General features: G+C 35.0%; 3 protein-coding genes across 3 annotated transcripts; all 3 read left to right on the top strand.

The window, feature by feature from the left end:
• Positions 1 to 1,775: 1,775 nt before the first annotated feature.
• Positions 1,776 to 8,272, top strand: LOC112524702 (spliceosome-associated protein 130 A). Its single transcript, XM_025134655.1, has 4 exons — positions 1,776 to 4,853; positions 5,551 to 6,042; positions 7,640 to 7,778; positions 8,034 to 8,272. Exons 1-3 carry the CDS (start codon positions 1,845 to 1,847, stop codon positions 7,775 to 7,777), a joined length of 3,639 nt encoding a protein of 1,212 aa, XP_024990423.1. The 5' UTR covers positions 1,776 to 1,844; the 3' UTR covers position 7,778; positions 8,034 to 8,272.
• A 2,559-nt stretch (positions 8,273 to 10,831) lies between these two features.
• LOC112524676 (60S ribosomal protein L35-2-like) lies at positions 10,832 to 13,178 on the top strand. The gene is made up of 4 exons (XM_025134609.1): positions 10,832 to 10,913; positions 10,999 to 11,134; positions 11,782 to 11,938; positions 12,950 to 13,178. Exons 1-4 carry the CDS (start codon positions 10,910 to 10,912, stop codon positions 13,022 to 13,024), a joined length of 372 nt encoding a protein of 123 aa, XP_024990377.1. The 5' UTR covers positions 10,832 to 10,909; the 3' UTR covers positions 13,025 to 13,178.
• A 7,900-nt stretch (positions 13,179 to 21,078) lies between these two features.
• Positions 21,079 to 25,133, top strand: LOC112525550 (ankyrin repeat-containing protein ITN1-like). Its single transcript, XM_025135717.1, has 4 exons — positions 21,079 to 21,196; positions 22,157 to 22,654; positions 23,040 to 23,449; positions 24,178 to 25,133. Exons 1-4 carry the CDS (start codon positions 21,175 to 21,177, stop codon positions 25,006 to 25,008), a joined length of 1,761 nt encoding a protein of 586 aa, XP_024991485.1. The 5' UTR covers positions 21,079 to 21,174; the 3' UTR covers positions 25,009 to 25,133.

Raw genomic sequence — 25,133 nt, 5'->3', positions numbered from 1 at the left:
TTCAATTAATTGATTGTTTTTTTCTAACTTTTCATAAAGTTCCTAATTATCAATATTGGGCAATTCATATTAGAGCTTGCAATAATTTGTTTTCAATTTCAAGAATTATATGGGTTGTGTTCATTTTCAAGAATATTTGGGATTTTTGAATTAGAAAATGTTGTTAAGCAACCATATTAAGGGGGTCATTTTGTCCGATTTTTGATTTTATTTATGGCTTGGTTTGATGGAATTAGGGGCTTGCATCGGGCGGAACAGGAGGTCAAACCAAAAACCCAATCGGATTTCATATATGGAAACCAAGCCCTGAATTTTGAGTTTCGCATTTCAAATTGTTTCGGGTTAGGTTGCTTGGGTTTCGAGTTGGGGTATAATTATATGCAAAATATATATATATATATATATATATTTGTGTGTGTGCAATGTCATAACATATTGTGATCATAGACATCCTCTTTGTTTTTTTCTTATATTTTTATGACTGTTCTCATTTTTTTTAGCAAACTCGAATAAATAAGAAAATAGATGATACCATCTTGTGCTTAAATTTGTTCACATCAAGAAGCGGATGTTGAAGGATTGTTGTCTTTCTTCCTTAGCCTCTTCTGTGGTTTCTTCGCTCGCTTTCGTTTCAGGTCTTCCTCTCGGTTTTTTTAATTTTTACAGTTCTTTAACTTTCTAGCTTGTTTTACGTTGTTTTGTCTTTTTTTCAGTGTTAAACTTGGAGTGATGCTTTTTAACTTAAAGCTCATTTGGTGTTATTTTTGTTGAGTATTTGCTCATGTGTTTTTAAGGGGTGTTTGAGATTGCTTATTTAAACTGTTTATTGACTTATTTCGGTGTTGTACTGGTAATAAGCAATTTTTAGTGTTTAGATGGGGAAAGAAAAAAAAATGTTTATACCGGTACTAAACTGGTAATAAAGAGTTTTTGATAAGTTACACTCTTCTGAGTTATCAAAACAACTTATTAGCATTGCAAACCAAATTACATTTTGACTTTTTTTTATAACCCTAAAACTAAATTGATTTTCCTGCAGAAATTGATGAAATCTTGAAGCTTACGAACGATTTTACTCATCATAATGTCCATTGAATCACACAAATCCGTTCGTTTTCTGTGATAATTTCAAGAAAATGGGTGTTGGGGGAAATTTTTGGGATTTACTTATTAAACCCTGTGCTTGAACATAAGGGTTTCATATTCTAAGAAACAAAAGGGTCACCATTGATCTAACGTATTGGATTGTTCAGCATGAAATCGTCATTAAAGCTCACACAAGAAACCCTCATCGCAGACTCACTTTCTTCCGTACCATCAATCTGTTCTCCTAGGTAAATCGACCTTCTGTTTATATTTTTGCTCGATTCTATTGCGATTGCTTAAGAAGGCGATGAATCATGGTCGTCTTCATTTTGAAGACGAGGGCGGAAGGGTGTCATTTTACATATATAAGCAAAAATTGACAAACACTAAAAAAACAACTTATCAACTTATTATGTTTTAGTACCATCGTAAGTTAATCAAAACACTTTTTATAAAACTCCAGTTTAACACCACATAAGTTGATAAACACTTTTATTAAAAAAAACGTAAGTTATAATCCCAACCACCCTTAATATTGTGCCTAAAAAATCTTTGAATTTAAAGAAATTAGTTTATAATATTTACATTTTACTCGCAAAGTCCACGAAACCGCAGCCATCGTTGCCTAAACCCACCCCTCTTCCTTCTATTCTGTCGATTTCATAGTAAAAGCCCTAGCCTTGTCATTACATCGAACATTTGGGCTCCATTCTTCCCTCCTCTTCTTCACTGCCTAGGGTTTTAGCAAACCCATTACCATGTATCTCTACAATCTCACTCTTCAGCAAGCCACCGGCATCGTTTGTGCCATCAACGGTAGCTTCTCCGGCGGTAACAAGTCTCAAGAAATAGTCGTCGCCCGTGGAAAAGTCCTCGAACTCCTGCGTCCAGACGAAAACGGTAAGATCCAGACCATACTTTCCGTTGATGTTTTCGGTGCTATTAGATCTCTAGCTCAGTTTAGGTTAACCGGTGCCCAAAAAGACTACATCGTTGTGGGTTCTGACTCTGGTCGTATCGTGATTCTTGAATATAACAAGGAGAAAAATGTGTTTGATAAAATTCACCAGGAAACTTTCGGGAAATCAGGAAGTCGTAGAATTGTTCCAGGACAGTATTTAGCTATTGACCCAAAAGGTCGTGCTGTTATGATTGGTGCTTGTGAAAAACAGAAGCTTGTTTATGTTCTTAATAGGGATACTGCTGCTAGGTTGACAATTTCGTCGCCGTTGGAGGCTCATAAGTCGCACACTATTACCTACTCAATTGCTGGGGTTGATTGTGGGTTCGATAATCCAATATTTGCTGCGATAGAGTTGGATTATTCAGAGGCTGACCAGGATTCTACCGGTCAAGCAGCAAACGAGGCTCAAAAGCATCTTACCTTTTATGAACTAGATTTAGGGCTTAATCACGTTTCAAGGAAATGGTCTGAGCAGGTTGATAATGGTGCTAACATGCTGGTAACTGTTCCGGGTGGTGGGGATGGTCCAAGTGGTGTCCTTGTTTGTGCCGAGAATTTTGTTATCTATAAGAATCAAGGTCATCCGGATGTTCGTGCAGTGATTCCTAGAAGGGCGGATTTGCCTGCTGAGCGTGGGGTTCTTATAGTTTCGGCCACTATGCACAAGCAGAAGTCCATGTTTTTCTTTCTTTTGCAAACTGAATACGGGGATGTCTTTAAGGTGACACTTGATCATGATAATGAGCGGGTTACAGAGTTGAAAATCAAGTATTTTGATACTATACCCGTGTCATCTTCGATGTGCGTCATGAAGTTAGGGTTTCTGTTTGCTGCATCGGAGTTTGGTAATCATGCTTTGTACCAATTCCAGGCTATAGGAGCTGATCCTGATGTGGAGTCATCATCGGCTACGTTGATGGAAACTGATGAAGGATTCCAGCCAGTATTTTTCAAGCCTAGAGGGTTGAAAAATCTTGTTAGAATTGATCAAGTGGAGAGCTTGATGCCTATCATGGACATGAAAGTTGTAAATCTTTTTGAGGAAGAGACTCCTCAGATTTTTACACTTTGTGGTCGAGGGCCTCGTTCCTCTCTTAGGATATTGAGACCGGGACTGGCTATTAGTGAAATGGCTGTTTCACAGCTTCCTGGTGTTCCCAGTGCCGTATGGACTGTGAAAAAGAATGTTAATGATGAATTTGATGCTTACATTGTTGTTTCATTTGCAAATGCAACTCTTGTGCTTTCTATCGGAGAGACTGTTGAAGAAGTTAGTGACAGTGGGTTCCTTGATACCACACCTTCGCTTGCTGTTTCGTTAATAGGTGATGATTCTCTCATGCAAGTTCATCCTAGTGGTATTAGGCATATAAGGGAGGATGGGCGTATTAATGAGTGGAGAACTCCTGGAAAAAGAACGATTGTTAAGGTTGGATCGAACAGACTTCAAGTGGTTATTGCTTTGAGTGGAGGGGAGATCATATACTTTGAGGTAGATATGACCGGACAGTTGATGGAAGTTGAGAAGAACGAAATGTCTGGTGATGTTGCTTGTTTGGATATAGCTCCTGTCCCTGAAGGAAGGCAGAGATCTCGTTTTCTTGCAGTTGGATCATATGACAACACTATCAGAATATTGTCCTTGGATCCTGATGACTGTATGCAGGTTCTTAGCCTGACAAGTGTTTCCTCGCCTCCTGAATCGCTTCTTTTTCTTGAGGTTCAGGCTTCTGTAGGTGGGGAGGATGGTGCAGATCACCCCGCTAGCCTCTTTCTGAATGCTGGTCTTCAAAGTGGGGTTCTCTTTAGGACAGTTGTGGACATGGTCACTGGCCAGCTTTCGGATGCACGTTCCAGGTTCTTAGGACTGAGAGCTCCTAAACTCTTCTCAGTGTTAGTGAGAGGACGAAGAGCCATGCTTTGCTTGTCAAGTAGACCATGGCTTGGTTACGTCCACCAAGGACATTTTCTGTTGACACCTCTTTCATATGAAACTCTTGAATACGCTGCCTCATTTTCATCTGACCAATGTGCTGAAGGTGTGGTTGCTGTTGCTGGGGATGCTTTAAGAGTCTTCACAATTGAAAGATTAGGGGAAACATTCAATGAAACTGCTATACCTTTGAGGTACACACCAAGAAAATTTGTGTTTCATCCTAAAAAGAAGCTTTTGGTAACAATCGAGAGTGATCAGGGTGCGTTTCCAGCAGAACTGCGAGAAAGTGCAAAGAAGGAGTGCTTTGAGGCTGCTGGACAGGGAGAAAATGGGAAAATGGAGATAGAGAATGGCGGTGATGATGAAGATAAGGATGATCCTCTTTCTGATGAGCAGTATGGCTACCCTAAAGCAGAGGCGGACAAGTGGGTTTCTTGCATCAGAGTTCTTGATCCGAAGTCAACAGAGACAACTTGTCTGCTGGAGCTTCAGGATAACGAGGCTGCTTTCAGCATATGCACAGTAAACTTCCATGACAAGGAGTATGGAACTCTTTTAGCCGTGGGTACAGCAAAAGGACTCCAGTTCTGGCCCAAAAGATCTCTGACGGCTGGATATATTCATATTTATCGGTTTGTAAAAGATGGAAGATCGCTTGAACTTCTACACAAAACCCAAGTTGATGGCATTCCTCTTGCATTATGCCAGTTCCAGGGAAGATTGCTTGCTGGAATAGGGTCTGTGCTTAGGCTTTATGATTTGGGGAAAAGAAGGCTGCTTAGAAAGTGTGAGAATAAGCTGTTCCCCAATACAATCAATTCTATTCATACATATCGTGATCGAATTTATGTTGGAGATATTCAGGAGGTTTGTTATCTAAGATCTACTTCTCTGTTACCTTTTTTTCTTTCTGCTAGTTTTCCTTTTCCGAGCATGCTTGGCACAATTCTATGTTATGATAGCATCTGTGTGTTCATTATTTTTGCACTTTGATCTGCACCTTAAGATGTTGAAATGTTCCTATACCACCTCCTCTTTGCCACTAATTTCTCTACTTCAGTGCATATGTTTTAGAAAGCATGTCAGGTAGCATGAACATTGTTGCAACTTGCAACTGGCATATATTTGAGCCCAGTTTAGATTACCATGATGGATTGGCATCCCCTTATAGCTTATCATGTTTCAAAAGGTAGACTGCTAAAACACATGAATTTTTGTTAAACATCTTCTAATGTAAGGTGGTTTATTGTGATTGGAACATGGACGCATGAAATTCTGTTAATTTTCTTCTCACATTTTTGAAAAGATCGAGTTTGCAGCATTTTCTCACAGATCATATTGGTCAAGTCTGGTTTGATATGGTTCGCTTTGTCCTTTACAATCACATCTTTGTTATTTCATTTAAATTAGCAAGTTGATGGTCGTAGCTCAATCTTGAAATCCAATATTATGTTATTCACACTGCAAAACATCTTAGCATATTCAATGTTCATTGAAGCATTCTCTTTAATGATAGAACTCTCTTCTGACTAGTGTATGCTTCTTTTCTCTTCTCTTCTTACAGTCATTTCACTATTGCAAATACCGACGAGACGAAAATCAGCTATATGTATTTGCTGATGACTCTGTTCCAAGATGGCTTACTGCAGCATACCATGTAGACTTCGACACCATGGCAGGTGCAGACAAGTTTGGAAACATTTATTTTGTGCGCTTGCCACAAGACGTATCAGATGAAATTGAAGAAGACCCAACTGGTGGGAAGATTAAGTGGGAGCAAGGCAAGCTTAATGGAGCTCCAAACAAGGTTGAAGAGATTGTGCAATTCCATGTTGGTGATGTGGTCACATGCTTGCAGAAAGCATCCCTAATTCCAGGTGGCGTGGAGTGTGTGATGTATGGAACTGTGATGGGTAGCTTAGGGGCATTGCTTGCATTCAACTCCCGTGATGATGTGGACTTCTTTTCCCACTTGGAGATGCATATGAGGCAGGAACATCCACCTTTGTGTGGAAGAGATCACATGGCCTATCGATCTGCCTATTTTCCTGTTAAGGTAATCACATTAACTCTTGGTTTATTTACAGTGGATGTTGCATTGATGTAGCCTGCTTATCTATGTTCGTAATTTATAATCACAAATTTTTTTGGGTTGCAACAAGCACTAAATTCTTGAACCCAGTGCAACTAAGTGACTAAGATATATAGAAATGCTGTGGTTGCTTCAATGTTTAGTGACTGGTTTAACTGTTAAAAGAGATAAATGAAGTATGGCATGTTTTCATTTTTAAGTATCCATTTTGAATTATAGGCAATTCTGTGTTATCAAATGCTATTAATGACACGTGCATACTTTAGATATCTTAAATGCATTTTATGGCTGGTATCTATTATTATTTGGTTAATGGTGCCAATGGAAATTTTCCTTTGGGTATCCATCATTTTCACCAACTTAGGTGATTTTAATGTCAAAAGCTATATGCTGGTGTTGTAACAAAATCTTAAAATATCCACCAAATTGGTTCCACCTGTCATGTTGTATTGATTTGGAATACTTGTAATCCAATGTGCTTCTTTCAATCATCGTTTTTGTCAAGGTGGGTGAGGTACAACGGCCCATCCACAGCTTTTACCAAGTAAAGTGATTTTAAAGCCATAAATCGCAAGCCTCCATGTTTCAAAAATTAAAAGAATCCACCAAATTGGTTGGGGCTCTCATGCTGTGATATATGTAGAAATCTAATATTGATTCCTGATTCTTTTTGTCTTCTATTTATATCAAGTTTGCTGGTGTTTTAATGCTTATTGGGTTTGTAACTTTTGTGAGAATGTCTACAGATTTTTTATCTTCATCTTTCTTCTGCTTCTTCCCGTCTTATTTCTCTGAGTGAAGCATTTTTATTCGATTTTTATTAAAAAAATTCTTTCGGAACTTTTTTATATATGGGGAGTATGAAAGAGACATCCACAAATTTCTATCTAGTAAAGTGCTTGCATTTCTCTTTTAACAGTCTCAAAAGATTAAGAATGGAAGTTCCATTTGTTTTGTTGCACAGTTGCAGTTGCTAGTCCCTTGTTCACCGTTTGTTTTCTTCTTTCTGTTTTGTTTCTCAGGGTAGAGTACATGTTTTCTCTTTTATTGATTTTTCTTGTATTTTGTTTTCTATGGAAAGTTGGAAACAGATATCTATGAGGCTCTATCCAGCAAAGTGCTTGCATTTCTCTTTGAAATGGTCTTAAGGAACAAGAACTACAAATTTCAATTTGTTTAGGTTGCACTTGCAATAAAATAACAGATGGGTACATAACTATGATGTCTAGGATTCCTTTCTCATACCCGTCCAAAAGAAGATGTTAAACCATGTTATTTATTTGCAGTTACCAACCTAATTTGGTCAGTTGCTACAGAAACACGGTAAAAGCAGTTGTTGTATCTACTTAATGGAGTGCGAATAGAAATATAGGTGCCTTGTCAACGCCAAAATTTCATTGTGCATGGAATCTGCTCTTCTCATTATCTCTCTAAATACAAGACCTTATTGGCCGCATATCATTTTAAAGAAAAGTTTGATCGTTACATGTTGCTTCTACAGTTTTCTGACAGTTTATATCTGATTCTTGAGTAACACCAAAAATATGGATACTTTTGGCAGGATGTGATTGACGGAGACCTGTGTGAACAGTACCCCACGTTGCCACTAGACATACAGCGGAAAATCGCAGATGAATTGGATAGAACTCCTGGGGAAATTCTGAAGAAACTGGAAGAAGTTAGAAACAAGATTGTTTAAGGTAAAGGTTAACACCCTGCACTGGTTTCCTATTATACATGTTCATATATTCCTTTTAACTAATCGTATGCTCATTACCTAAGTGGGTGTTCATTGGACATCCAAAATGGAAAAGAGGTTGCAATTTTTTTTAATTACATTGAAGCTGACAATGTCGTATCTCTGATTTGAGGACATAACATAGCTGAAGAACATGTTATTTGTGGAGATTTGTGTGCATAATGGCAACGCTGAGCCTGGTTTCTAATGCATGCAGATTGTGCTATGCGGTTAGCCTCTTGTTCTACGGAGATGGGTGCAAGCCAAACGATTAGCAACCATACAACTACCATAAACTTGAACCACTGAGATCATACAGGTTAAAATTGTACTCGGCATTCAACTTACTTAGCAGCCTCCTATCGTTTATTAGATGCTTTGTTGTAATTATTGCAGATATTGTTTTTTTTAATGGAATTTACTCGAGAGCTTTATGTAGAGCTGACTTTTTCTAGTTCTCTGTTTTGGGTAGTTTGTTAACTTGTTATGAAACAAGGTTAAAGCTTCTCAAAAGATTTGGTGCATTTATCAGTTCCACTTTTCCATCATTTCTGCAGCCAGCAGTTTAAAAGGTAATTCCTTTACATACCTCTGGAGTCATATCCAGCATCGTTGTTATTATAACGACTTGTACCGTATACAGGTAATGTTGTGAATTGCTACTGATTTGGTAAAAAGTTGTATGGTATATGAGATTTGGTCATCTCCAAACGAACCATTTGAGTCGACCATTTAGACATCTAGTGGATCGTTGTATACCTGATTTGCCTCATGTGAGGTGATCTATCTAAGGATTACAAACTTTTTTTTGGCTAAACAATCACATAGGGTTTTTTTATTAGAATAAATGAAGTATTTTTAAATCATGTTACATAAATGTCCAAAAATATGTTCATTTGAAACACGTATTTTTATATAATATAAATCAATGGTTATCAAGTTTGTACGAAATATCAAAAGGAAAAGACTTAAACCCGACTCGGATACGAGGAGTGGGTTTAACCGGGAGACATATTTAGGCGGGTTTTCTTTGAAATATAACTCGGCTTGTATTGTTGGAACCTATCGATGTTGTCAACTTATCGGAGGATATTGTTCGAGGAAGATCGATTAAGTTGAGCCCTTTAGTTGAAATCAAACAAGCTAACATGACCCTTCTTGACTTGGACTCGTGACCTTAAACTCATCAGACTCTTGCAGTAAATTAAACCATAAGCTCCAATAAAACAATCACCAAGTCGTACATTTATTATTACTAGAAGGGTAATTGCGCAATGAAGCGAGATAAATCTTCATTTTAATGTTTAGTTTTTATTCTTCTCTATCGATATAATACGATTTTATGTGGTTTTAAGAAAACGATAATGTTTTTATTTTTGAAGGAAATATAAATTTGAAAATAGCATAAAATTTGAATAGAAAATCGATATTAGTATCAAATTAACTATTTAATATTTCTCATTTTTTTGATGTATTTCTTTGATTCAATTTTTTATTATACGTTATTTTAGATTTAATAACAAAGTAATTTAATTTTGGTTTAATAATATAATTTTTATAAATATAATAATTAAAAATTCTGTTAAAACTCAATGATTATCTTAATTATAATTTACATTTTCTATATTTAAAATGAATGTTTATCCTGTATTTGATTATATTTATCTGCAGTTAGTTACACGAATTTAAAAATGGAGCTTTAATAAGTTGTACTTATGTAAAATTACTTGTACTCCTGAATTTTAAGTAATATGCATCAATAAACAATAATTTATACATAAAAAATGGTTTTTAAAAGTTTTTATCAAATGCTTTATAATATAGTATAAATTCTTTTATATCTTTACCTCCTTTTAATATATAATTTAAATAGGACTCAGTGTTTTATTTGTTTTTTTATTTATTAAAATATATTATATAAAAAATATGATTTTGGTGTACAACAAATATATTGTGGTTTATCAAAATCATAAATTTTCAGCCATCGTTTCGAAAACCAAAAACTTACATCACTTAAAACTTGGTCCTGGGATGGGCAGGGCCGAAGCCGGTCTCGGTCATCAAACTTGAGCCCGTTAAATTTGATCCATAGTCGGTTATGGGTAATCGGTCCCTACCAATTTATTTATTTTAATTTATTTTATTTTTTAATGATAGAGTTTTTAATACATTAAGATATTTGTAATTGGGTCAGTCAAATACACTTTAAAAATACGTTTTATTATAATTAAAATTACATTCAGATATTCAACTATTTGAAAATACACTTATTCATCATCAGTATCCCATGTCAGATTGATTTGAAGACTTCCGGTCTCTTAAATTCTTCTAATAGTCTCTTATTCATCAAGATCATCAATGTCGAGTTCCTCATCATCGTCATATTGTGAGTAAGTGTTGTTGGTACCGGTAGTTGGCAACGTGCTTAGTCCCATGACAATTTCATTTTTTTCCAAATTTTTCTAACACCTATTCAATCTCCACTTCTAACGATAGAAATAAATGAGAATTGTGAAGTGGAAGCGATAAATGAATACGAGCCGAAGTCACAAAATATAGCGACAAACCGAAAATTGTTAACGTTTTTTGCGTTTTGTAAGTTGGTATCTTACACCATACTCCATGCCACTTATATATATATATATATATATATTGTTTAGAAGGCCAAAAAGATTAAAAAAAAAAAAAAAGGGTCAAAAATCCAAAAACCGGTCATATAAACGTTCCCAACGGTAAAAAAAAACCGGCTCTTTTTTTAACTCACCGAGCCAGGCCGGGCCCATAACCAGTCCTGGTCCCACAAATCCATCCAAAAGCATAACCTGTTCCGGTTCTCCGGCGGTCCCGAATCGGACCGGTTTAGCCATCACTAATAAGTAAATAACACAGGAGCTAAAGCTTTAATTGGGCTAGAATGGGCCTTTATTTAAGGAGAATAAACTGGGCCGAGCTCAAAATATTTTACATTGCCCGAGCCTTTCCTATATACAATTACCACTATCCCCAAAACCCTAGCCTTCTTCCATTCTTCATATTAGGGTTTCAGAGCAACCCTACATTGCAGCTGCGGCTCGTACTACTCACGCATAATCCATGGGTAACCCTCCATTTTCGTATGTTGATGACATTTTTCTTTCGAATTTATGTTTTCTACGTTGTTTAATTTGTTACGTGAATTGCAGCTCGGATCAAAGTTCATGAGTTGAGGGACAAATCGAAGGCTGATTTGTTTGCTCAGTTGAAGGATCTTAAGGCTGAACTCGCTCTTCTTCGAGTTGCCAAAGTCACCGGTGGTGCTCCCAACAAACTCTCCAAAATGTAATTTTTCTCTTTCCGATGTGTGCGTGTGTGTGCATAAACACTCTCACACTCAGATCGTACATGTATGTTATCATTAGTTTATATTTTTTGTTCAAATTTATGTCGAAAGAACGTCATTCTGATATGACCTTGACTACATACTTAGAAACAACCAACGATTCATCAAAATCGACATTTGTTGATCTAGCGCTTAGAATTTGGCTTAGCAACATCTAGATACTTGAGTTTGTTACTACTGGACTGCTTCTTAGGTTTTGAATTTCTGATATCTAGCATTTGTAGTGAAGAATGTTCAATCTAAGTTTGATGTTTTGTAAATTGTAATTGTATATTATTACGTCTAGTGAGATGGGTTATGTCTCTTTTCGATTGCTATGCTGTATTGGTTATTATACATACTATTATGGATTCCATACCACAGTTTCAAAACTGACTATTGTTGATTCATTCATTTTCAAGTTCTTTGGCAATTTAGATTTGCCATTTTTTGTTCTTGTTTACTTTTTAGACTCTTTACAGTGAGTTTTGTAACTGTACTGGGTTTATGTTTTTAGACTGCAATGGAGTAATTTGTCTCCAATTATTCACTTAATGATTGGCTTCAACATATTTGTTCTTTTTAATGATTTATCTTTGTGGTGCAGAAAAGTGGTGAGAACATCTATTGCCCAGGTGCTGACTGTCATTTCACAGACACAGAAGGCCAAGCTCAGGGAAGCTTACAAGAACAAGAAGTACTTGCCTCTTGATTTACGTCCTAAGAAAACCAGAGCCATCCGCAGGCGTTTGACCAAGCACCAGGTATCCATCACTGTTTCTTTTACTCGTATGAATGGCGATCATACCAAAAGATTGGTTTCTAAAATGTGCCTCAATGTTTATCATGAAAATGAATTTTTTTCGCTTGTGGAGAACAGGTGAAGTCTTATCAGTTAGTTGAAATGCCATGTTAATTTAACCTGATTTGAACTCTAGCTGTTTTCACCGACTTCATTACTACTTGCTAGCACCAGTTCCGTTTCATGTTTTAGCCTTATAATAAGATCAATGACAGAAGCTATTTTCTAGTTCTTGGTTCAACTACGTAAATTTAAAAAAAAAGTTATTATAATAACCGAGTCTGTATGAGGTGCTTAAGCTTGGCCTAATATTGAGTCCATAGTTGATGGCAAGTAAGTTTTACCGAAAAAGATGAAAACATGCTTAAGACAAGAAGTTGCAATGAAGCAAATGGCAGGATGATTTAATCTTCAACCTTTTCAGTTGATGAAGGGATTCTCTGAAACAATTTTGAAAATTATATCTTCAATACCCTGTGTGTTCTTGGTGCCTTATCTGAAATCTCTATCCAGTGATTTATCTTGACCAAGTAGAAAGCTTTTAGTGATTTCTTTTTAGGGTTTCATGCTGCTATAGATCATTTCATAAGCTGAAGAGTTTATCTTAATGGGGTTGTTTGTTTACTTCTTAATAGTTCTATTAAGAGACAACCTCTGAATCGTCAAGAGGTGAATCTTGTTTGGTAAAAAAAGTCTGCCTCTTAATGGTTCTAAAATTCTTTGAATGATTTTGCATCATGGGCTTTCCTTAACCATTTAACCCCCTAATTTCATTGTAAATTTACCAAACAATTATATTTCATTATGTACTATATCATGAGAGTCTCTAAATCATTCTGACCACCAAACCATTAGGCAACTATCAAACAGCCCCTTATTCATATATATAGTTTAGGAAATGTAGATACTTGTAATTTGTGGATTTTATGAGTAGTCAAGTGTCAGCAACATGAATCCATATAATGCGATGCAGGTATCTCTGAAGACTGAACGAGAGAAGAAAAAGGAGAAGTACTTTCCATTGAGGAAGTATGCTATTAAGGTTTAGGGTAGCTTAGGTAGTACTTGATTTTTGAACTGGGTTTTATTTAAATTATATTTTCATGTTTTGGATCAAATTGAATTTTGGGAGTTGAAATTATAGTGTTCTGTTTTCTCCTAGTTTTACAGTGGTTAAATGAATGGTAGACAATCTTTGTTACATGAGGTAAGTTATTTATTACAACTGTCATTGCATCCTCAAAATAAAAATTGGATGGTTCTGATCTGATCTGATCTGCTCTGCAGACCCATTTATTCAATGCACAATAAATCATAAAAAGGTAGTTGGTAAAATGGTAGTTGTTTTGTTGTACTCATTTTACAGAAAAGGTGTTGTAATATCATTGCATTAACAGTATAGTTTTTTAGAACCTCCATCTTTATAACATAACAACTTCACAATAGAGGTTCTTGTTCTTGTTCTTGTTAAGAACCTCCATCTTTATTATTTAAATAACATGTTTGTCTAATTTACCCTATGTCATCTATGGATTAGATTATCGGCCTGACCATATTCACTCGATAAGGTACATGACATCCGATAAATGTTTGTTAAATGATCCCTTAGTCTCCATGCATTGCCTCATCGTCGTCACTCCTTGTACGCTCCAGTGGTGGATCCGAGATGTAAATGCAACCTTGGGAGAAAGGTTGTTTGGATCGTTTGAATTGAACTTTTTAAAAGTTTTTGGCGCTTCAAACATACAAAGACGGAAATAAGGTTTGAACACAAATATTCTACTGCATATACAACTATAATACAAATACGTAATGTAAAGAGTTGAGGGTTTGAGATACTTTACACTAGTTTTATCGTGGTTCACCCAACTTGGCTATGTCCACACCAAGTTACTTCTCAAGACACTTCACTGTTGTCGTTCTTTAACAAAACCTTACAAATTGATCTTATAAATAAGGTGCAAAACATTCAACCTCTGGTAAAACGGAGAACACTCAAACCTTTCACAAAAAATGGAGAATCACTCAATGGTGATCTTCGTAGGGAGATGACTCAAACCTCACACACAGATGATAAAAACACAAAGATAACAGTGGGAGAAAACTTCTCAAACCTAACATAATATTCACATACTTTCAAAACACATGTACAACCGTAAACCTAAAATTCTTTTTTCAGGTCTATTTTTAAAACCTCAATTTAAAAAATAATATATCCAAATCGAGATAATTATACCATTTGATATCATGTAAAATTCGGATGACAACTTCACATTGGCTCGGATTTACACGTTCTAATGCAATCTTAGACTTTTGTCTATTGGTATGGCTCTCGAGGCAATGTGACACCTTTCCCTAGACGACGTCCTTTATGGATTAACTGACTGAACACGAATCTTTACTTGACTCTCAACATATCTTAAATGTGCACATCAAGTAAAATCGTTAGTCCATTAAACATTTCTTGTGTTTATAATCATCAAAACATATATGTAAAAATACATAGATATGTGGTACACATACACCAACAATCTCCCTCTTTTTGATGATGACAAACAATACGAATAGTTTGAGAGAATACCAACTTCTCTCCCTCTTTTGTCGAATCGAAAAGGCGAGGGAAATTTATAAATGCACTCCTTATCGAGATGCTCCCCCTCAAGAAAAGCATCGATCAAGGTGTTTTAACAGACATGTAAACACAAACTATCATGCATAATGGGTAGACTACTAGACACTAAAACCGATAAGAATGTTAGCACATAAGCATACCCGATAAGCGCTTATCTATAAGAGTTAACACTATGATTTATTTTGATGCGCAAGATTATAAAGCACATAATCATTCATGACATTGAATTGATGGATCAAATCACATAATCTAATCTATGTACAAAGTTTTTTAAACCAGTATTATCCAACTGACAGTTTGATTGTTAAAACAATTTTTTAAACATGTGGATACTCAAATATATTGCACAAATTAACTGGTGATATCCAACTTACAATTGGATACGTGGATCATAACTCACACTTGGACATCATCTAAAAATATTTTAGAAACCAAAGCGTCTAAAAACATTTTAGAACTTGTGACTTGATTTTCGAAAATATAATCGTCAAAACTGTTTATTTGATTACAACGGATACCAAATTAGGCACTCGAGATTCAAAGGCATTGGCTAGCTACGAGCCATGTTAACACGTGAAATCACCAACAACGTGTTCTCAAAAACTCTCTTTCAATACAAGGCATTGTGGGAACCGTTTATTTCTTAATTTCTCATTCAAACTTTAAAGGTTTTAACGCTTAATAGTTTCAACTTAAAATATCTTACGGTTTCACCCTAAAAGACTTGTTGCTTCACGTTTATATACCTTAAAAAACTTATAATTAGGCCCTGCATTTACGTTGGCCACAATAGTACTGATATTTCTGCGGCTGTTGGCACGGAGTTAGTCAGGGCTTCTTGTCATGATCGCGCACAGTCGTTTCTAAGGAATTTCACCTCTTCCTTCCCCAGGTTACTTGACTAGATTTTTTTGTGGTTTAACGGACAACCATACCCTAAATGATGGGCCTAATGGCAAGACTCCGATTTTGAACATAGCGGCAAATGGGTTTAGGTTTTTATATATGCAAGGATTCTACTGAAAACATAAATATTAGTTTATTGCAGACCAAAGATCTTAGTATTTATTAGTTTTTTTCCACCACCACAGACTCCATTTGGGCTATCTGCAAAACAGGTGGTTGTCCTGAGATTAGTCGGCTCGCATAACAGGTTGAATATCCAGATTAATCAAAAAAAATTATATTAAAATATATAATAAAGTATGGTATATATAGTATACAAAAGGATATGAGTTGTAAATTATAGCCTTCACAAGAAAATAGATACTTATATTAATACATTGTTAATACACTATAAAGATAATAATACTTTTGTGTCTTACAAGGAAACTCCATTCTTTTTATTTATTTTTTTATTAACCTGGATATCCAATTTGTTATGCGAGCTGACTAATCTCAGAACAATCATCTGCTTTGCAGATAACCCGGAGTCACCGCATTTGAACTTCTGTGGTCACAAGAGAATTTTTATTCCTTCTTGAATTTGAACCTGAGACCTCCTGATACTTTTAACCTTTAAAGCCATACTCAAACCAATCAACCACCATTCATGTGGTTTTCACTCCATTCTTTTGTGTGGCTATACATACATTTTTACAAATGGACTACCCAATATTAACGATTATTGATGCATCTTCATAATAACTTAAATGAAAAAAAAAATACTGATTCAAACTAAATGCTTTTAAAATAATGTTACTGTACGAATAGCAATTATTTATTTATTATTTTCATCTGGTAAATAATTATTAAGTATTTAAAAATATATTTAAACTGTCATTACATAAAATACGAATTCAGAGCCAAAATCAATTTTAATTAAAGTCTTGAATCTTTTTATGAAACATAATATTGTATGTTTCTGAAATATCGAATTTGACGTCTCTACACAAATTTAACGCATAATGTCATGTAATTCTCATTTTTAAAAACCCGTCAAACAAGTCATACCCGTTTATAAGAATCATTTAGTAAATAAATAATCATATTATTCATCAAATAAAATAAAATAAAATAAAAATAAAAATCCGAAACCAAATAATCATGTCGTAAAATCTAAAAATATATGTCAAATATGGTGTTTTAAAAGGCTCGTCACGGCTGCCTCGTGACGTGTTATAGCTCAAAGCTCGCGTATAACGCCACGTTAAGCTTATGCCACATCATGGCCCAATGCACGGTTGGTAACGCGATATTTGATTTCTCTTATGTTTATGTTCAATGTCTTGCTTTTTATTTTTTATTATATAATCTGATTTAAATTGTTTAATACTATTGACTCATTGAGTAATAACATAAAACATATGTGTATATATATACTTACATATATTAGAAAGGTACTCGCACAATATCTCGATTTTAAGGTTTCGTTTTATTCTGTCACAGTAGATATTTTAATACGGTTTTTATGTGGTTTTGAGAAATGGATAATGTTTTTTATCTTTGAGTAATATATAAATTTGAAGATATCATAAAATTTCGCAAGTAAATATATCAATATTAGTATCAAATTAATTATTTAAAATTTCTTGTTTTTTGTGTAATTTCTTTAATTTAATTTTTTTATTATAATTTAATTTAGATTTAATAACAAAGTAATTTATTTTTGATTTAACAATATATAATTTTTTATAAGGATACTAATTAAATATTTTTGTTATATTTTAGATTTTTTATATTTAAAATGAAATGTTTATCTTGTATTTGACTATGATTATCTGTAGTTAGTTACACAAATTCAAACGTGAAGCTTTAATAAGTTGTACTTACGCACAAGTTGTTTGTAACTTTTAGTTTTAAGTAATATGCATCAATAAATAGTACTTCAAGCATAAAAAATGATTTTCAAGAGTTTTTGTCAAATGCTTTATAATATAGTATAGATTAATAACGGAGTAATTTATTTTTGATCTAATAATATATAATTTTTTATAAGGATAATAATTAAGTATTATGTTAAAACTCAATGATTATTCTAATTATATTTTAGATTTTTATAATTAAAATAAAATATTTATCTTGTATTTGACTATGATTATCTGCAGTTAGTTACACGAATTCAAACATGAAGCTTTAATAAATTGTACTTACGTACAGTTTGTTTGTAACCTTGAATTCTAAGTAATATGCATCAATAAACAATACTTCATGTATAAAAAATGATTTTCAAGAGTTTTTGTCAAATGCTTTATAATATATTACAGATAATATACATATTTGTCGTCATAAATCATGTTTTAAAAAAACATCATCATCCAGCCATCAATCCTAAAAGCTTGAGATATGATCCCGCCGTCACGTCACGTCTCACGTCATCTAAAACCTTGAATAACAAATCCTCAAACTCTCTCGATCATTGCAACTTGATCTCCTCTTGCCAAACCGGATTTGGGATTTTCGGTTTTCCGTAGACAGTTCAATTATATTACAGAATAAAACTATTAAATCGGATAATCATATTATTTTTTATTTTTAAATATTCACAACAAAAAAGTGCTATTTGTCAATGATGACAAGCATTGTGGTTGAATCTTTAAAGTATTCAACATGGGAAGAAATGTAAGTCCAATTAGGTGACCACAAGAAGCCAAGGGGGAGCATTGCATGGAAAGTGTTAGGAACTTTACCAAAAGAAGATAAAAAATTTGTTATATATTTTCATAAATGGTCCTTATACTTTAACCAAATGTTCATTCTCTTTTCTTTTTTCAGAACAGTTACTTTTGGACATTTAGGGGGTGTTCGGGATTGCCTATAAAAACAACTTATTGACTTATTCCGGTATAATATCGGTAATAAGCACTTTTGAGTGTATGGATAAACAACTTATACCGGTGTCAAACTGGTAATAAGAAGATTTTAAAGAAGTTAAACCCTTCTGACTTATAATAAGTTGATAAGTGCTTTTATAGAAGAAAAAAAAAACATAAGTTATTTCAAATAAGCAATCCCAAACACCCCCTTAATCCAAATTATATCATTTGGTTGATTAGTCAAATATTCTTCCCTCTTTTTGTCTTTTCAACATGAGTTAGGTAACCCTATACAATAAATAAAACTTTCATATTATATGAAATTAATATTTCTAAAAATCATTTAAATGATTGGAATGAGGGGCACCAACCAACTACACCAACAATAAACAATTTTCCACAACAAATGTTATGGAAGATGTTTCGTATTTTGAAGGTTAGGTGGGGGATTTTGAAGAATAATAAAAATAAGATTATAATGATATGTTTTTTTTAAAATATATAATATATTTTATATACAGTAAATGCAATAAATAAACTCATACACTCTCTTCATTATTGGTAAGGTTTAAACTATTTACCTTCTAAGAAGCAAGAGACTCAGATACCACTAGGCCAATGGCACTTGTTGTTTTCTTTATAATAACAAAAGTAAAAAAAAATAGAGATGAGAATAATATCATGTATATTGCCTCATAGACTCCAATTAGAAATTTATTGCACAAAATGTGTTTGAATAGTGAAGTGCTATAAATTGACGATATGTAATAAATTCATGATTTGCGTTACATAATAGTGAAGTGCTATAAATTGCAGATCAACTAGGGAATGAGTTTTTGGCATTTTCTACGCTAATCTGCAAGGGATCAACGAGGGATTGTCCAGAAACTCATTCTCTCGCTGATCCATCGCAGATTAGCGAGGGATTAACGAGGGAATGGTCAAAAACTCATTCTCTTGTTGCTCCTTCGCTGATCTGCGAGGGGTTTTTTTTCTTCGCTGATATTCGTCGCTAATACCTGGTTTTCTAGTACTATACATGATTATGTTTTATTATTGATTTATTATTTAATGCATTCAATAATAGATATGAGAGACAATTGTGTATTTAAGATGTCAGCCTACGAAGGCTTTAGTAAATATGGTAAACTGTATCGGTTTTAAAGCGGATAACGACTTTAATTCTAGATAATTACATAATCTAGAATAAGAACTAAAAGAACCAGTTCCTAATTCTAGTATATTGAATTAAACAGCACATTGAAATATAATCGTTTGATAATTGTTTAAATGAAATTAGGGCGCTGAATGGTTAAGGGAGGCTTACGATACAAAATCATTCAGGTGGTTTTAGAACCATTAAGAGACATTTTTTTTTGTCAAACAAGATTTATCTTTTAACGATTCAGATATTGTTTCTTAATGGAACTATTAAGAGGTAAACAAACGACTCATGAATCAAGTAGTCAAGGATTGAGGGTGAAAAAAAAGGTTGGCAAGTTATCTATGATATATTAAGTGGGACGAATACTAGTGGGTTTGGTTATGACAACTTGAAATATTGTGTGATTATCGAACCATCGGTTTGGGAGTTTTATCTAAAAGTACACGCGAATTTATTTTGTTACTGAAAATATTAATTGTATTTTACATGTTAGATTTGTAGTTAAACTTTGCTTATTTTCAGCTAAACATTATATCAGTGAATAAGTTCATAAAAAAGCTGCTAAGTGGAAAACATGATATTTTCTCATTTTGAATATTTATTTATTGTTTTTGAAAAGATCGATCTCAAAAGAGTATAGCCAAATATTCGTTGAGAGGAGGATGCAGATGTGAAAGAACAAAAACAACATTTGGATTATAATTTGAACGATATGACAAAAGATAATGCATATTCCACTGTTGACTGTACTATAGATGTGCAAAGTCAAGAATGTACAAGTGGTAGTAGGAAGGGAAAAGATGAGGGTATTTACTTGACGAAAATCAATAATGTAGCTACCAAGGACAAGCTTATGTAAGCATTGACAACTTTGGTACGAGATAAAGTGGATCTACAAAACAAAGCTACCATTATCACTTCTAAAGTTTCAAAAATGGCCCAAAGGGCTATCTGATCTGGTCATGGGGGGATAGGGTACCTTCGATCGGTGGCTGGGCAGTGATCTTTGTGGGAGCGGTTGAGGGAAAGAATTGGATGTTTATGTTTAAATTTTGATTAATAAATTATGAAAGTCTTGAGAACCGGTGCATGATTTGTTATTTTACATAAAAAGATTCATTGAAATATAATAGGTCATTTACCAAATGCTTACTCGGATAACCGCTTACCAAATCACATTACCATACCGGATGCATATGACAAGGATCAAGAATCTTACTCGGTAAGAGCAAAAATAATGACCGAGAGTCTTACCTAGCAAGTGAGGGTAACGACTATTAAATTACAACTATCATAATATTTGTAGTTGTTATTTGATTAAGTGTGGTATATATGATTATATGGTTATATTAGTAATTAGTGCACATACAAACATCTTTTGATACGAAAAATAAAACTAAGGGTAGTTTTTAGTAATATCGTTAAAGTTGAAGGACTAAATGGAATCATCCTTTTAAGGCGTGGGATTTGAACCTTCTTAACACCTTCCTCTTGTCTACTTTCCGGTGGGTGTGTATGGAGTGTTTGTTTAACTTTTTTTTCTCCTTCGTAAGGCAAATGCCATCGAAACTCTTTCATTTGTAAATACTTGTGAAACACTTCAGATTCTAGAGTTTGGTCGTTGTTTTTCTTCTGCAAATCCAAGAATGGGTTCAGCCATAGATGAAGGTACTCTTCTAAGCTCTTTCATACGTGTGTGTTTGTGCTTGCTTTTTGTTAATTCTGTGATAGATTACAATATGTTCGTCTACGGATTTCTCAAGTTTTTTATATCATTGTTAGCCTGAATGTATCAAATTGAAGTCTGAAGTAGTCGCGAGACGATGATCAACATGATTAATGCATTTCGTGTTTCAAGAGACGGAAAATTTTGCTGAAAATCGATTGATGTTCTTAGTTTGGTTTAGGTTTGTGCTTGCCTTTTCCAATTTTGTGATCGACCAAAATCAGTTTATCTGTATCTAGGGTTTTAAATCATAATATTAACTTATATATATATATATATATATATATATATATCAAGTTGAAGTGCTTGTACTATGAAGATTAACTAGATAAATGCATTGTTTGTATTAAAAGATGGAAATAATGCTCAAAACCGATTAATGTCTTTAATTTGGTTTAGGTTTATGCTTATTTCTTTTAATTCTGTGATTAATTAAAATCAGCTCGTCTGAAATTCCGAACTTCTTTATTTGTACTTCTAAAGTGTTTACCAGATGAAGAGTAACGAGATTAATGTATTTTGTGTATTAAGAGATGAAATTTATTCCCCAAATCAGTCAATGTTCTTAGTTTGTTTTAGGTTTTATGTGTAGTTATTGTATTCGTATAAGTTGTAACTGGTGCTAGTAACTTGGTAATTTGTGGTCTGTGTTGGATCAAAATTTGTTTATTTGCAGATATATATACATATATATGTATGTATAATATATGAGTGTTTCGTCATAAAAAACTTTGCAGGCTGATTGATTGCACAGTTCTGGTTGTTCATATTTGTGTATTTGTATCTGTAGGAACAAATTATGCTAAAAGCAGTAATTTCTGTTGCATCGAATCTAATTTCATTTATCATGTTCTGGGAATCTCTGCTATTATTAATTCGACAATTGTTATTCAATGGAATAGGTGACTTAGAGAAAGGGCTCATGACTCCATTAAAGCAGAATCAAAATTCCAACCCTATAGGCGAGCCATCACCGTCACTGTCCCCATCTTCCATGTCTACTCCAGCATTGGTACTTACAAATTCCGGGAAGCGGATTGATCAGGTTGGGAAGAAGAAGTACGTGAAGCAAGTGACAGGCAGGCATAATGACACTGAGCTGCACCTAGCGGCCCAACGAGGTGATCTGGTGGCTGTGAAGCAAATCCTGGACGACATTAATTCCCAAATGGTGGGAACGTTAAGTGGAGCTGATTTTGATGCAGAGGTTGCCGAGATCCGGGCATCAGTGGTGAATGAGGTGAATGAGTTGGGCGAGACAGCATTATATACAGCTGCTGAGAGGGGGCATCTTGAGGTTGTGAAAGAGCTTTTGAAGTACTCCGATAAGGAAACAATTACCAGAAGAAGCCGGTTGGAGTTTGATCCTTTGCATATAGCTGCTAGTCAAGGACACCATGGTAATGATCTTTAAATTTGTTCTAATTTTTCGTCTTCGGTTAGCTTATTTCACTACGTGAAGGTTCAAATAAAAAAACCATAAATATTTTGAGAACTGTGAGAACCATGCATATACAGTTATACACTACGAATTGCATTGAATATATGCACCAATGCATATATACTACATATACATTGATGAATATACTAATTGATTGATACATAACTTGATAGTGTATATGCATCAATGCATATCATATTGGGTCTCACGGATCTCAAAATATTAATGGTTCTCGTTTGAACTTTTCCCCTATTTCACTAATGAGCTAGATTTAAATGGTATCCTCTCTTGTTAAATATATATCTGCTGTGATGCCAACATCTTTGTGTTGACTCTTATTGCAGCCATAGTCCAACTGCTACTTGACCATGATGTATCACTATGCCAGACCAGATCACAAGGAAACGCAACCCCTCTCATTACTGCAGCTTCGAAAGGACACACAGCTGTTGTTCACGAGCTGCTGTTAAAGGATCCTAGCTTGTTAGATATTTCCAGGTCCAATGGTAAAAACGCATTGCATCTAGCAGCAAGATCAGGGCATGTTGAGACTTTGAAGGCTTTGCTTGACAAAGATCCACAACTGGCCAAAAAGACGGATAAAAAGGGGCAAACTGCACTGCATATGGCTGTAAAAGGGATTAGCACCGAAGTTGTTAAATTGCTGCTGGAGGCTTATGCAGCTATAGTAATGCTGCCAGACAAGTCCGGTTTTACTGCATTGCATGTAGCTACCAGAAAAAAGAGAGCAGAGGTACACTTCGATCCTTCCAAATACCTGTATTCGTCTTTGGTACTTTTGTTATATACTCGTTGTAGTTAGTCATTGACATTGCACCGATCATGCTCTAAAATGAATGCCAATGTGATTATGTGTTATAGTCTCACATTGGCCAGACTTGGACCCTTTATGCTTCAATGTATGTTGGAACCTGACTTCTCTCTTCAAGGACTCTTTTAGGGAGTAATCTGCTGGGGTTCTACATATTCCAACATGGTATCGCATCCAAGGTCTACCTTTGGGACATTTGTGCCCGTCTAGCCTCCATTGGAGGGGGCGTATTAGAGTCCCATATCAACTAGACTTTGACCCTTTGTCTAAATATATGTTGGATACCCCATTCTCTCCTCGAGGGCACTTTTGAAGGGTAACCTTATGGGGTTCCACATTATGATAAAAAGGTTATCCATTTAACGCGCTTTTGAAGAGTAATCTAATGGTGTTCCACATATTCTAACAAAATAGTTATCCATTTAACGCTCTTTCGAAGGATAATCTAATAGGGTTCCACAAATTCTAACAAAATGGTTATCCATTTAGGGCCCTTTTGAAGGGTGGTATGATGGGTTCGACAAATTCTAACAAACTGGTTATCCATTTAACATGGTGATGAGTTAGGCGTATATTTTCATACATGCATTTTCAACATGAATATGGTGTTGTAAATGAGAATCTTACCACCTATTTGCACGTTCTTGCAGATTGTAAACGAGCTGCTTAGTCTCCCTGATACAAATGTTAATGCACTAACCAGAGATCACAAAACTGCTCTTGACATAGCCGAAGGCCTTCCCTTATCTGAAGAATCCGCAGATATAAGGGCCTGCCTCGTTCGCCGTGGTGCAGTCCGAGCAAATGAACTGAACCAACCAAGAGACGAGTTAATCCGAAACACCGTGACTCAGATAAAAAATGATGTCCACATCCAGCTCTTGCAGACCAAAAGGACAAACAAAAACGTCCATGGAATCGCTAAAGAGCTTAGAAAACTCCACCGTGAAGGGATCAACAACGCCACCAATTCAGTAACCGTGGTGGCCGTGCTCTTCGCAACTGTCGCTTTTGCCGCCATATTCACTGTTCCAGGTGGCGACAACGATGACGGCATGGCAGTGGTGGTCAGCCGGACTTCTTTCAAAATCTTCTTCATTTTCAACGCGATTGCTCTTTTTACGTCGTTAGCCGTGGTGGTGGTTCAGATCACATTAGTTAGAGGCGAAACGAAAGCGGAAAGAAAGGTGGTGGAGGTGATCAATAAGCTAATGTGGTTAGCTTCTGTGTGCACTTCGGTGGCGTTTATGGCATCGTCTTATATAGTGGTTGGTCGGAAGTACGAATGGGCTGCGATTTTGATTACGGTGGTTGGAGGGGTTATAATGGTGGGGGTGCTGGGAACGATGACGTATTATGTGGTTAAGTCGAAGAAAACTCGATCAATGAGAAGGAGGAAGAAGATCGCAACGAGTGGTACAAACTCGTGGATGGCGTCCGAGTTTTCGAACTCGGAAGTGGAAAGAATCTATGCTATTTGAGGTACAACATTTAACGTTGTTTATAGTTAGATTTAGGAGTTACGTTGAAAGCAATTCAAGTACATTTTGGTGCATTTGTTTTTGGACTAAAAGCTCACTTGGTATTTAATTCTTTTAATTCGTGA

Source organism: Cynara cardunculus, assembly GCF_001531365.2.
Source record: "Cynara cardunculus var. scolymus isolate 2C chromosome LG 13, CcrdV1, whole genome shotgun sequence".
Taxonomy (NCBI): domain Eukaryota; kingdom Viridiplantae; phylum Streptophyta; class Magnoliopsida; order Asterales; family Asteraceae; genus Cynara; species Cynara cardunculus.
The sequence above is the reverse complement of the archived record's forward strand: the minus strand, read 5'-3'. Positions and strand labels throughout refer to the sequence as shown.

Excerpts from the sequence above, each read along its gene's own strand:
- LOC112524702 (XM_025134655.1), top strand. The coding sequence starts at position 1,845 with ATGTATCTCTACAATCTCACTCTTCAGCAAGCCACCGGCATCGTTTGT. Across the intron at positions 4,854-5,550 it reads ATGTTGGAGATATTCAGGAG|TCATTTCACTATTGCAAATA; the intron begins GTTTGTTATCTA and ends CTCTTCTTACAG. Across the intron at positions 6,043-7,639 it reads CTGCCTATTTTCCTGTTAAG|GATGTGATTGACGGAGACCT; the intron begins GTAATCACATTA and ends TACTTTTGGCAG.
- LOC112524676 (XM_025134609.1), top strand. Across the intron at positions 11,135-11,781 it reads CCCAACAAACTCTCCAAAAT|AAAAGTGGTGAGAACATCTA; the intron begins GTAATTTTTCTC and ends TTTGTGGTGCAG. Across the intron at positions 11,939-12,949 it reads GGCGTTTGACCAAGCACCAG|GTATCTCTGAAGACTGAACG; the intron begins GTATCCATCACT and ends AATGCGATGCAG.
- LOC112525550 (XM_025135717.1), top strand. The coding sequence starts at position 21,175 with ATGGGTTCAGCCATAGATGAAG. Across the intron at positions 22,655-23,039 it reads TGCTAGTCAAGGACACCATG|CCATAGTCCAACTGCTACTT; the intron begins GTAATGATCTTT and ends CTCTTATTGCAG. Across the intron at positions 23,450-24,177 it reads CCAGAAAAAAGAGAGCAGAG|ATTGTAAACGAGCTGCTTAG; the intron begins GTACACTTCGAT and ends ACGTTCTTGCAG.